Here is a 12251-nt window from a genome sequence, read left to right on the forward strand (position 1 = left end):
GGTCGCTGAAGCATGTGGTGACGAGCAGCAGTTCTCTCTGCTCCAAAATAAGTAGGTCTTGACTGCAGGCTTGCAACTTGAGGAAAACAAACAAATTCTGAGGCAGTGTGGCTATATTTATCTGAAACTTAGAAGCTGTGGTTCACAGGAAACTTTGATCACTTTAAATATTAGGCAACCTGGGAAAAAAACGGAGAACACCACCCCCACCCCACCCACCCCCAGTTAAAAAGCAAGTGTTTTGGAAAAGGTAAAAGCTGCTGCTTCCAAAATGGAGTACAGTCCCTTCTCTTTTGGCCCCCAGTACCAGCCATCCTAATCTAGAGGGCTGATGTCTCTCAGCTTCAAGCTGGGGGTGCTCAGAGGCTGATGTTTCCAAAGCCTGGACCTGCAGGTGCTGCAGACCAGCAGGACTCAGGCACCTGCCTGGCATTCACATCTACTGTACCTGTGAAAGATAAGGTTCATCCAAAACAAATTAATGGCGTTTGGGTTTGGGGGTTAGGTTCATCTTGTTGGTATATACAAAGATTGTGGTTTTCTCGAATTTATCATAATTTAAAATTAATGTCATGCCATTATGTTTTATCTCTGATTCATTTGCAAGAAATTATTTGTAAGTATCTGGCATATGAAATGCAACAGCCTTGGGACACAGGAATATTGTGCTTTTGGTCCCTGTATGTTTTTGTTAAGAATGAAGTATCTGATAAAGGGCAAAGGGTTATTTGGTGGTACCTGTCTCAGTCAGGAAGTTTCAGCAAAGCCCCATGTACTTAAATGTTTGCAGAGAATGAATACTTAGGGAAAGCAGTTCAGAAATCCCAGCAGACCTTTTGCAATGTTCGCCCAGACCTATTTTACTATTCTGTTTGGAATTCCCCAGTTTCTGCAAAAGCCAAACCTGTTGCAAGGGAATTCACTATTCATGCAGAGAATGTAGCATGCTGTCCTTCCACCTCGCATTGTTCATGTGCAGTGCTCTGGCATAACAGCTATTTCTGTATCTCTGCAAATCTACACTGTTACTCTGAAATTATTGCTACTTCCACCATATCCACATGCTATCCATTATTGAAGCAATGTTTAAATGTACTGTGACATAAGGAGAACATTATCCCTTCTTCATTGTTGTCCAGTGAACTTTCATGCTACTTATTAATTCATAAAGATGGCAAAATAATTCCATTTTACATACATATATTTAAATTCACTTTATACCTCCTACTATATATTCATCCTTTTCCCAGAGAGGAGAGCTGTCATTCCTTTGCAGAAGCTACCAGGAAAATGTGGCTTATGAAGTTTAATGATATTGTCAGGAAAATCTGAATTTAGGATTTTTTAGTTTGGTTTTCTAAATGTGAAGTAGTTTTGCTGATCTATGTTTAATCCTTTGGCCTTGAGAATGGGAAATAAAATTGTCTTTTCTCAGACACTCTACGTCAGCATCCAAATCAGGACTTTTTCATTGTGTGCAGAGAGGGGGAGCGAGGATACATGATATTCAAGTACTGAGAGCTGGAATCTGTTTTTCAGAGAGAAACCCATTTCCACAAAATCAGTGGCTTTATCTGGGTTCGGTATTTTTTTTCTTCTTTTTCCCCATTTTGCATCTGTATGCATGAGATACCAGGTTTTAGGGATGACTGATGTTAAGTTCCTAATGAGGTGGCTCCAGGGTGTGGATTTTCATTACATATTTTGCTGATTTGAGGATGGAAGCTTGCTTGCTTGACCTTGCTTATGGTATCTTCCATAAGATACATACATGTGATCCATCCCTTACTCTTCCCTCTGTGACCTGTGTGAGGGGATGTGCTGGGGCAGGGCCAGCCCCCCCCCCAGTACTCAAGCCATCACTGCTTTTGTGTGTAGCTCTTCTGATGTCCTAATCTAGCTGATGTCCTAAAATGCCCCACAAAACCATTTCCCCCGCTCATTTCACCAGCAAACACAACTCTGACCACTTTCCAGGCAACACTTCTAGCGCATCATTTCCTGATCTAATTCTTCTAATTACCCTAGAGGCCCATAATAACATTTAAAAATCAGAGTGCTGCTTCACTGTCCAAAGCATTTCTCTACCCAGTGCTCATACTGGCTCTCACCAGAGCCCTGCTCATATTTTTTCTTTGCTTTCCCCCTCCTGCAGCCTTGCACTGACATTTCTGCCTTCCACACCAGTATTTTATGTCCTTCATTTATCTTTTTGTTGTTTTTTTTCCTCCCTTGGACAGTACTAATGCGCTTCTCGTTCATCAGCCCTTTGCACTTGCAGCACTGGTAGCATTGCTGCAATAAGCAGTCACGGTCTTTCCCCGCTCCATCACTTTTGCAAGTGCTGTAGGGTTGCATTTCCTCAGGACTGGGGCAGCTGCTTTCTTACCTGCCCCTGTCCAGCCTATCCCCCTTTCCTCTGCAACCTCAGCCGAGATTTTTCCATATTAGCAGCCGACTTCCCAGCCCAAGTATAATCTAGAAGTTGGTGAGCATCATTCCCCTAAAATACACTTAAATACAATTTTAAGAACTGCACAAACTCTTAGAAGAAGTTACTGTGACTGACTTAACGGGTGTAAGGTGTATTCTGCTTGAATTTTACAGGTTAAGTAATTAGTAGCCCTCCAGAAGAAGTTTGCAGAGAGCATTTTGGTACCCAGGTGTCTTGCATCTAGGGAGCAGGCGGTTGTGGCTATTGCATCCAGTGGTGTATTAGTGATCCGTTGCTGTTTTCCAGGGAAAGCTGGGGTTGCCATGACAATTGTGTGTCGGTCGAGCCAGTACGTGCATGGCCACAGTATCCGCACACCTCCACCACTAATGTGTTTATCCTCCCGGCCTCCCTGCACAGTGGTGGGGGGCAGTGGTGGGGGAGGCAAAGATGTCTGTGCTGAGATGCTTGAAGCAGCTCTCCAGCACGGTGCAGAGGGGTGAGCAGCTCAGGGCCTGCTGGGTACTCCCTTCCCCAAACAAAATTACGGATTTTTGGCAACAGGGGCTGGGGAGAGGAGCTTGGTCTGAGGTAAGTTATTCTGCACCTTCTCGTACCCACCTGGTTTGGGCTAGCGGGAGGAGTGCAGGGTACAGGAGCAGAGGAGCCAGCAGAAATGCTGCAAACCACAGCTCATTTGCCAGCACCCCTGGCTGTTTATGAGAATCCCAACCTGAATCAAGGGCTTGTGGCACTGCTGCAAATGAAATCTCGGTCTCCTGAGCCTGTGTCTGCAGGCTGTTGGTTTAATTTGCAGTCACATTTGCACAATTTGTAGTTGCGTTTTGCACTTGGATAGAGCATCCCAGCCCTTGAATTGGCACCTGGAACTTCCAGCCTTGGGCCTGATCCCAGCAGAGAAGGAGCGAGGGGTGGCCCTTGGAAGCTGGAAGCAAGGCTTTAGGTATTTCTGTGGGCATATCTTTGCTGGGGCTGCACCAGAGCTGCCTCAGCCCAGGACCTGGATGTGTGGAGGAGCAAAGGGCAGGACTTGACCAGGAAGGACCTGCCCAGTGCTGCTGTGTGGCAGAGCTGCGTTGGTGTGGTGCTTTGCCTGGGCTTGCAGCAGGGCTGCCCACCTGGGGCATGGCTCCCTCTGCACCACTGTGCCATGTACCTGCGTGCTCGTACTGGCATGGTCCCAGCTCACACTCTTATTTCTGCCTCTTACTGCCTCCTCCTCCTCCCAGCAAAGCAGCTCAGAGAGGCTGTGCCTGCCCTGCACCCTGCAGGGTGTCAGCAGTGCAGGAGGAGAGCCAGTGAGCGCTGCTCCAGGGCCACCTCCTCTGCTCCCAGCACAGGACCTTGCCCCGGCAGAGACAAGGTCCCTGGTGCCTTGTGGCACACCCATGTGGCAAAGTCCAGGCTTTGTTTCCCCAGCTCAGGCACTGGCCTTCAGACCTTGCTTCGAGAATTTACTAAAAACATGTCATCTTCATCTCTTCTGGGCATGCTTGGCTAAAGAGGAGGCTCCTCTGCCCCCCAGCATCCTTGCACAGCACCAGGCAGGATTTCACCATTTCTAAGAGCAATGCAATCCCAATTCATCTTGACAATCTTACTTGATCTCTTCCTGGTCCAAGAACGACAGCCAGTAGCACCAGCCTGCAAGTTGTGTTGCAAAAATGAGCAAGGCTCCCTTACTAGACCAGCAGATGTTGTGCTGGGTGCTGCAGAAATGAAGCTTAAAAAGCAGATGATGCCCCAAATTTAAATAGACCAAGCAGACCCAGAGCTCTAAGAGAGATGATTCCCAAGGTCACATAGGAAGCCTGTGGCAGATGTGAGGACTGAACACAGATCTCCTGAGGCCCAGCCATGCTGTGGTCTCAGAACTGTCTTGTCTTTTGTCTTCCAGTCCATTAGGAAGATCAGTTAATGAAATGGAATTAATAATGCCAGCTGCAGCACCAGCAATGCTGTAAGAGAGAAAAATTTAGTAGTGCAGACTTGAAAATAGGGATAAGCTGCAAGTGTTGTAAGAGCCCTCTGCAATGGAGGAATGCAGTAGGTCAGCCAGTTTTAGGGTCTCATCAGCTTTACTTATCAAATCTTAAAGGTGGAATGAAGATGTACCAACGACCTCTCCCACTGGAGAGAAACACCCAATTCTAAGGTTCCCAGCAACTGAAAAAAAGTAGTCCCACTGGAGAGAATCAAAAGACTTTTCTAGGTCAATGGCAGGAATAGAGCCTTCATTTCTGTGATCCTCACAGTTCAAAAATAACATTAAAGAAACAAGAGAAATTATCTACTGCTGAACAGCCAGGAGTAAATCAAAACTGATTCTTATGTGTTACGCTTGCTGTTGCCTGCAGTAGTTGGTGAGCTCAGATGGCTCTGCAGAAGTGCCAGCCACCTCTGGGATGGCTGGTGAAGAGGATCAGTGACAGGTTTGCTGAGGGACTGCACATCGGCAGTTCAAAAACCAAAATGGGAGACTGATTCTTAACAATCTAAGGGCTTCCCCTCAAAAGGCTCATTTATTAGGATTCAAGGAAAGGCCACCTCATTCCCAGTGAGGGAAGCAAATGTATCCCACTGATTCTTTCACCCGCTCATTTGACTCATGTCACATGGTTGTTGCTGAAGACCATATGATAATCTCAGACTTTGAGCAAAAATGGGCATGAAGAACAGTTCTGCTGAGCAGAAAGTGAAACAGAGGTAGCAGAGCAGAAGCTTAGAAACACATCTTAAAACCTACTTCTTGTCCTTCTGAACTACCCAAATATTTTGACTGATTATTGAAAAAATCCCTCATAAATCCAGGCATTTCAAGACTTCTACAAGAACTCACAGGGAAGCTGGAACATTATGTGGCATGCTGGGACACAGGGTTTCTTTTGTTATGAGTATTTAGCTCCAGACTTAAATTGTACCAGTTTAAGACCGTATTGTCTTTTTTACCAGCTTATTGATTCCTTTTGTGGTCTAAAGACCTAAGGAAAAAAGTAATTAATCACTGCGTTACATCTCCTAAGAGAAAATACCAAAGACCTGGGGCAAAAGACAGCAAGCAAGGACAGAGCTGTCTATGTACCACCTATACTGTGAACAGTGATGGATGTGAAATAGCCGTCAGCATCTCCCAGCTCATAGCCTTTTCACCTGAGCTGCCTCTTAAGTGATTCTGCAGCCCTGAAAATTTGCAAGAATGAGTGCAAGACAGTGGGAAGGATGAGAGCAGGGACAGGACCTGGCCCATCCCTCTGCTATTGACAGCCTCCTCACGAAAATGTAATTGTTGGCTGCCCTTGGCGTGGAGTACTCAGGCAAAAATTCCCCATTGCTCTTTAGAGCTTGGAGACATATTAAAACAACTTTTAAAATAGCATCCCCTCTATTTTTGTTGCTAATGCTAAGAACAAATTAGCTTAGAAGAAAAACCCAGTGATCTCCTTTAATGCTATTGTTCTCCTAAAGTGCTAAATGTCAGGATCTTACAGCACCATGCTGCAGATCTGGCGCTGCCCTCAATGTGTCCCACAATGCATTGACGAGGACTGATGCAGAGCGCTGTTCTGAAAAATATACTCAGTCCAAAGTGTCTTCAAAGTCACTGCACTTAGAGCAGAACTGGTGATGGCTTCAGCTCTATCTTTGAATTTGTTATTAAATATTCTTTGAAACCAATGCTGATTTCCACCCTGCCTTCCAGCCCTGCCCTTACGAACCTCCTTCAGGTACATCCCTGAAGTTTAGGGCCATGTGTGGTCTTTCCCGTGGTAGAACAGTGGGTACCGCTGAGCTCTTATGGACCATTATGTCAATTCAAATTTATTTACCTAAAAAGCCTTGCTAACTGTTGGCACCAGAGCTCATCAGTGGTGCACAGGCAGGCTGGGTCACCATGGAAGTGGGAGGGCTTTTGGAGGGGAGCAAGGCAGGACTGGGGAGTTAGTCCTGATGCAGGGCTTGTTGTGTCCCTGGGAGCACAACACTGGTGGCCCACACACCATGGCAGGGTGCCTGTGTCCTTTGCTGAGCTGTAACCTGCACCTCATCCGGCAATCCCTGCTGAGGTTGGAGGGGTGGAAAGGAATGAGGGAGACAGTAATACCCTACTGATGTTCTTGGCCAGAGGTTTCCCTCAATGGGAGGTTAGGATGGGCTGAAAGCAAGCAGGTAACTTTTTTTACTGAGTCTTTGCCCCACACAGCCTACGTACGTGGGTCATTATCTCCAGCAGAGCTACTTAACAGGCAAATACTGAAGAGCCCACTTGGCTTGTGGCAGTGCCATCAACACTGAGCTTTAGGTGACCTTACTAAAACATCTTAAGATCTATAATAACTTCAGTAACATTCTGCGGCAGAAGGAGGCTTCTCATGGACACTGCTCTGAAGGAAAGGGAAGCAAATTCCACTTACTGCTTTTAATCCTGCTTCTATTCATCATCACAGGAAAACTTTCCAATGCTGCAGTGTCCCGCGGTTGATGCCAAGATCTCTGACCTGTGCATGTCTCACCCTTTTGAGATCCAGGCAATGCTATGCTTATTTGTGCCTTCCAGCCTGCTCAGTAAATGTTTAGTTGGTGGTCCTGGTTTAGTTCTGTTCCAGAGAAGTAGTTCTCACCCTCAGTCTGTTGATGACCAACTGCTTCATCCTAATTCTGGCTTAGTAATTACTGTATGCATAATTAAAATTCTCATTGTAGAAGTGCATTTTTTATCAATTGCCATTTTAGTCATGGATCCACCCAGTGCTGATTGGGATTTTGTTAGACTTTTTGTGAATGTCTGTGTAGACACACATACAGTGTTAATGCCAAGCACTGCCTCTGTCCATCACCTGACTTGGTTCCTGGGATAAGTGAGTGCACGCTGGAAGACCTTCTTAGCTTATTTGCATTTTCTAAGTATGTTCAACTCACAGTTCCAGTTCAGTTCTGTTTCTGACACAAATGTATTGTTCTTGTTACTGGTGGTAAAGTGATGGGGTCTGGTGCCCATGAATTAAAATAGCTCTGGAAGTAGCATGGGACAGTCCAATCACATGGGCCAGGCCTGAAGAGACACTCTCCAAAGGGAAGGAAGAGTTTGAGCAGAAAAACTGATGGTATGGTTCATTTTGGTAGCCTGGGGAAGGAGCTGGAGACCTGAAGTCTAGGGCAAGAAAGATCCTTACCAACAGTGAAAGAAAGGAGAAACCATCACTGTTCATACAATGTTGAGATGTTCAGCGAACAGGGACAACTCTTCTGTTCAAAGGGAACTTGTCTTTTATACCTGACTGAGAAATGTGGGTTACAGTGAGACTAAGCAGAGATTTTGTGTCTTCCCAATGCTGTGTTGCTGGTGGTACATGCCCAATAGCCATGAGTTTAACTGGTGCGCTAAGATAAAGGTCTCTTTGGCTTTTTTTCAGGGACTCCAGGATTTATGAGTTTCATGTGAATGATGGCTCTGTTTTATATACACTGCTTGTAAATACCTTGTATTATGGATTGGTGCTGGGAACCCTATCACAGAGCTGCAAACAGCGTGCAGGGCAAAAAGTATCAATCGGGATATTTTCTGCTCTTGCAAAAGTTCTAAACCAATCAGTCCATGATGAGAGATCATCCCTTGCCAACCAGTTTCCTGCTTTTTTTGACAAAGTCAGGAAGAACACAAAATCAAGACTTGTAACGTTATTTGTAGATTATTTAATCTTAATATATGCAATGACAATTGAAGCCAGTTCCGTACCAATTCATTGTTTCCCTGTTAGGGGACTGAAGATGCTGGATTCAAGCCTAAGCAAGTCTTTGGGGGAATTTCAGAGATGGTTTTGAAACATGAGCAATAGCTGTTGACCTCCGTAATCCCAGCAGAGTTTTTTAGGTAAAGGTTAAGATCACACTGTGGTGAATCTCTCCTTAAATTTTGACTTTCATCTGTGAGATGAGTTACCTGAGGGAAGGATAAATGACCTGCTGCTGCCAGTTGGAGGAGATCTCTGTTAACTCAGGTGTTAAAGACCGTTTGGTTTTGGAGCCAAAAAACCAGAGAGATTCAAGCTCTGTTCCCCATGCTGACATGTACATGTACATATAGAAACTCAGTATAGCATGGCTGAAGTAAAATTGTTTCATAAACTAGCATTATCTAAAAGATTAAACGCAGCCTCAGACCTGAGAGATTTCCCAGCTGGGATCATTTTGCCAGCGATGACTGGACCAAGTCTGATACGCTGTATCTCAAGTCACTCTTCAGTGAAATGGGGTGACTTTTGGAGGAGTTTCTTTGTGATTAATAGCCACCCCAAAATCTGAAAAGGCAGGCAGATGGGGTAGATGTAAAGCATTTTCTTTCCCGGTATTTGCCAAGTACGGCCATTGCTTAGTTATGATGTCTCTGAGATGCTACTTATAGTAATTTACTGATGGGGAAACTGAGGCAGGGGCAGTGTCTTACTGGGGGAGGAGTGTCAAGGGTGGTGTTAAAAGTCAGCTATTAGTGGGCTCACAGCTGCTACAGAGAGCATACTGTTTTTCACATAGTCCTGCATACCTGCACTCTTACACCTCGGGTCCTGGTTTATACAGCATTTTGAGCAGGGCGAGGAGGCAGCACTCATACCCACACACCCTAACCTGGGTGCAGCTTGCGGTGCTCGGCATCCTGGTGTAGCAGGGCTTGGCATGAGGGGCTGGGGGCCATGCAGGTCTCCCCATGCCTGTGGGTGCTTGTGTTTGCAGGGGTAGAAGGGGGGTCCCTGGTGGTGTGGGTACTCTGCTATTTTGTTCTGTTTCTGGAATAGTTTTGGGAAAAAAAACAGCAAAATGTGGGTTGCTCTGTTGGGGTTGGATCCTGACTTTGGTTTTCTCCTGACTGCTCCCCAACCTCACCCAGCTGGGCAGAGGAGAGGGGGGTATCAAAACCTGGAGGGGTTGGGCAAAATTTGTCCCTTGCAAAAAAAAAAAAAAAAAAAGGAAAAAAAAAAGAAAACACCAGATTTCATCACTGTCAAGAAATTTCTGGAACGTTAATAGTCACAGCCATGCAGCCACATAGGAAACACTGCTCACCCCCCCACCCCCCCCTCCACCCACACCCAATTTGTTTTTATTTCTTTGCCATCAGGTTGCCTTAACCATTTCCATGGCTTAGGAGGCTAAGCCGCCGAGCGCAAGCTTTTGATTTGAAAGGGGACTGCATCCCCTTTTGAAAGGAGCCTGCTCCCTAGGGCAACCACATCACACTGCTGATTTGCTGCAGTGGAGACCGCAGCGCGTACAATATGCCCTCCCCCCTCCGCCTGTGCTGCTTACAGCATCAGTCCGGAGCCGAGCAGGGAGACGGGAGCGATACCCGCTAACCCACCCATGCTCGGGAATGCCTGACTGGTAACGCAGTGCCTCCGACGAAAGGACCGGCCATTCCTCAGCTCTCCGAGATGCAAGCCAGTGCCGATTCCACCAAGATGGACTGTCTTTGGAGCAACTGGAAATGTCAGGGTATTATATCTATTCTAGTGTTGCATGCTAGAAGGACTGCATGTCAGAGGAGGCAAAGGCAGGATCCATCCATTTTTGCATTGTTCACCTGTGGGCCTTTGCATGCTGTTTTCTTTCCCTCCCCGTGAAGCTTTTCGTGGGGGGTAATTTAAGAAAGAAAGATAAAAAGCCCTTAATTCTGTTCTTTGACTATATTTCTCCCGTCCCCAGCTGTCTCACCCCGAAAGCATCCAGGATACAGGACCTTCCTTCCCACCTTACAGCTCATTCCCAAAGCATCCACCCTTGCTGTTAGCCGTGTCATTTCTCATCCCCGACTCTCTCCGCCGGGCTGCCGCTGGCATGATTTCATACCTTTGGGGCTTTAGGAAAGCCGGGCGATGGTGAATTTGTGCCTGCTCGGGCTCGCGAGGGTTCGAGGCGGTTGTGTTGGGCGGCTGGGTGCATCCTGCCCACGGACACACCCATAGCGAGGGCTTAGCCTAGCGTTGACACAAAGAAAACGCAGCTTCGGCAAGAAGTGCAATAGCACCGAGGCGGCCGCGGTATTGCCACACACGTCGTAATTTGCTGTAGGATTGCTTTAAAAAAAATACTGAATCCTTTCGTTGTGCTTTCAAGCACTCTGCTGAACTGTTCGGGGACAAAATACTGCGATGATGTCTTGTGGCCGAGTAGGTGAAGGGAACAATAGCTTCTCCCTTTTGGGCTTATTTTCAGCTTATTTTGAGCAGGTTGGTGTCTGTGCTGGGTGGGGCTGGCTACCTTCCCGGGTGCCTTGGACAGCTTTTCAGCCATTTTTAGTCGGCTTCACACTTCCCAGCCAGCATCCAGCCTTTGTTTTGATAAAAGACAGTCTCTGTGACGCTGCTCGGTGGGCAGATTAGAGGGAGAAAAGCTAGCGGCTGATCCTGCCAGGCAGGCTGCTGTCTGCTTTGGGCAGGCTTTGTTTGAATGTATTTTTTAATTTTAAGGTGCATGTTTACACTGAATAGACAGTACATGATGTCAGTGCTCACAACAGGGTCCCTGAGAGAGAGATTACTCCATAGCATCATCTCATTGAAGAGTCCAGGATGCGTGCAGACTTAGTTTCATAAACGCCGCTCTATGTAACAGGAGCCAGAAAACCTTCCTAAAGTGGTTTTTTTTTGGGAGGGGGAGATCTTTCAGACAGCCACTTGTCTCTAGGGAGCTTTGTATTTTTGCAGTCTTAATTCAGCACCTAACTGCATTTACGGTTTGAGGGCTTTTTTAAGGAAGATGAGTAGCTGGAAAGTAAACATGCACCTGTTAAATGCCAGCCTCCAGCAGCTCAGGCTTTCCATGCCTTGATCCAGGGCTAGGGTTTTCCATAGGATTGCACGATTTGTAAAGGCTATATGGGAGAGCCACAGACAAACTTCAGGGTCTTTTCATCTGAGCTTTGCAGATAAACTTCCTTGTTAGGTGGGGTTTGGGTTTTTTGATTGTTTTGTTTCCAAAAAGGCTCAATGTTCTGCTGATCCTTAAAAAATCATTAATTTGCTGAGTCAGATTGGTGAGCCACCTGTATTTCAAGGCAAACTAAATATTTTTCATCTTTATCAGAAAAAATATTCTTTCGTAAATTATTAAGAGGGGAATAACAAAGGACATGCTTCTATTGTTTAATTAATGATTTATAATGATAGCGGGATTTCTCTCCTTCTGTGCTTTCCTTTTTGAAACTGAGGTAGATTTACTGAAAATGAAATGATACAATGTGTCCTATGCTGACTTGAAAAAAAAAACCAGATCTGAAAAAAATCAACGCAGCTAAAATAAATCACTTGCCTCACTTCCACATCATTTGCATATCTTTTTCTTTTTCTTGGGTGGTGCTTTATGATTCAGAAATGGTCCTGCAGAAAAAAACATGGAATAGTCATAGAATATTATTTCTGTCGGCAAAATTCTTTGATCAGTCCCAGATAAAATAGAAGAAATTGAAAATTCAGAGGAATGAAAACTAAAGACTGGATTCATTGATTCTTTTAGTATCTATTATTCATGTAGTCTCTGTCTCAACCCAGAATATCAGTTTTGTGAAAACCTGGAGTTGTATAATTTTGTCAGCTTCGTTATCAATGGAATGATGGTTTCTTTCTGAAAACTCTGGAATATGTCTGTGAATGTAACAGATGCAGACACAAACCTCAGTAAATACAGAGCATATTTTTACTGAAATAATGGAGAGAGAACATTGAGTTTAACCCAAGTTTTAATTAACAAACAGCCAGGACTGAACTAGCTGTATCATTGCTTTGCACTTACAGTACTTATACTTGGT

General features: G+C 45.4%; 1 protein-coding gene across 2 annotated transcripts in view; it reads left to right on the forward strand.

Moving 5' to 3' along the window:
• RTN1 (reticulon 1) overlaps window positions 1-12251 on the forward strand; it is a 120425-nt gene that overhangs the window by 93659 nt on the left and 14515 nt on the right. Inside the window, exon 1 of one of the 2 annotated variants that reach the window (XM_040601864.1) lies at window positions 9499-9940. The exons of the other annotated variant lie outside the window; for it this stretch is intronic. Coding sequence (XP_040457798.1) covers window positions 9880-9940 — 61 coding nt within the window. The 5' untranslated portion in view covers window positions 9499-9879. Of the gene's footprint in view, window positions 1-9498; window positions 9941-12251 lie in introns of those variants that run through there. 2 annotated transcript variants of the gene reach the window in all.

The sequence above is a fragment of the Falco naumanni genome, chromosome 7, assembly GCF_017639655.2.
Source record: "Falco naumanni isolate bFalNau1 chromosome 7, bFalNau1.pat, whole genome shotgun sequence".
NCBI classification, from domain to species: Eukaryota; Metazoa; Chordata; class Aves; order Falconiformes; family Falconidae; genus Falco; species Falco naumanni.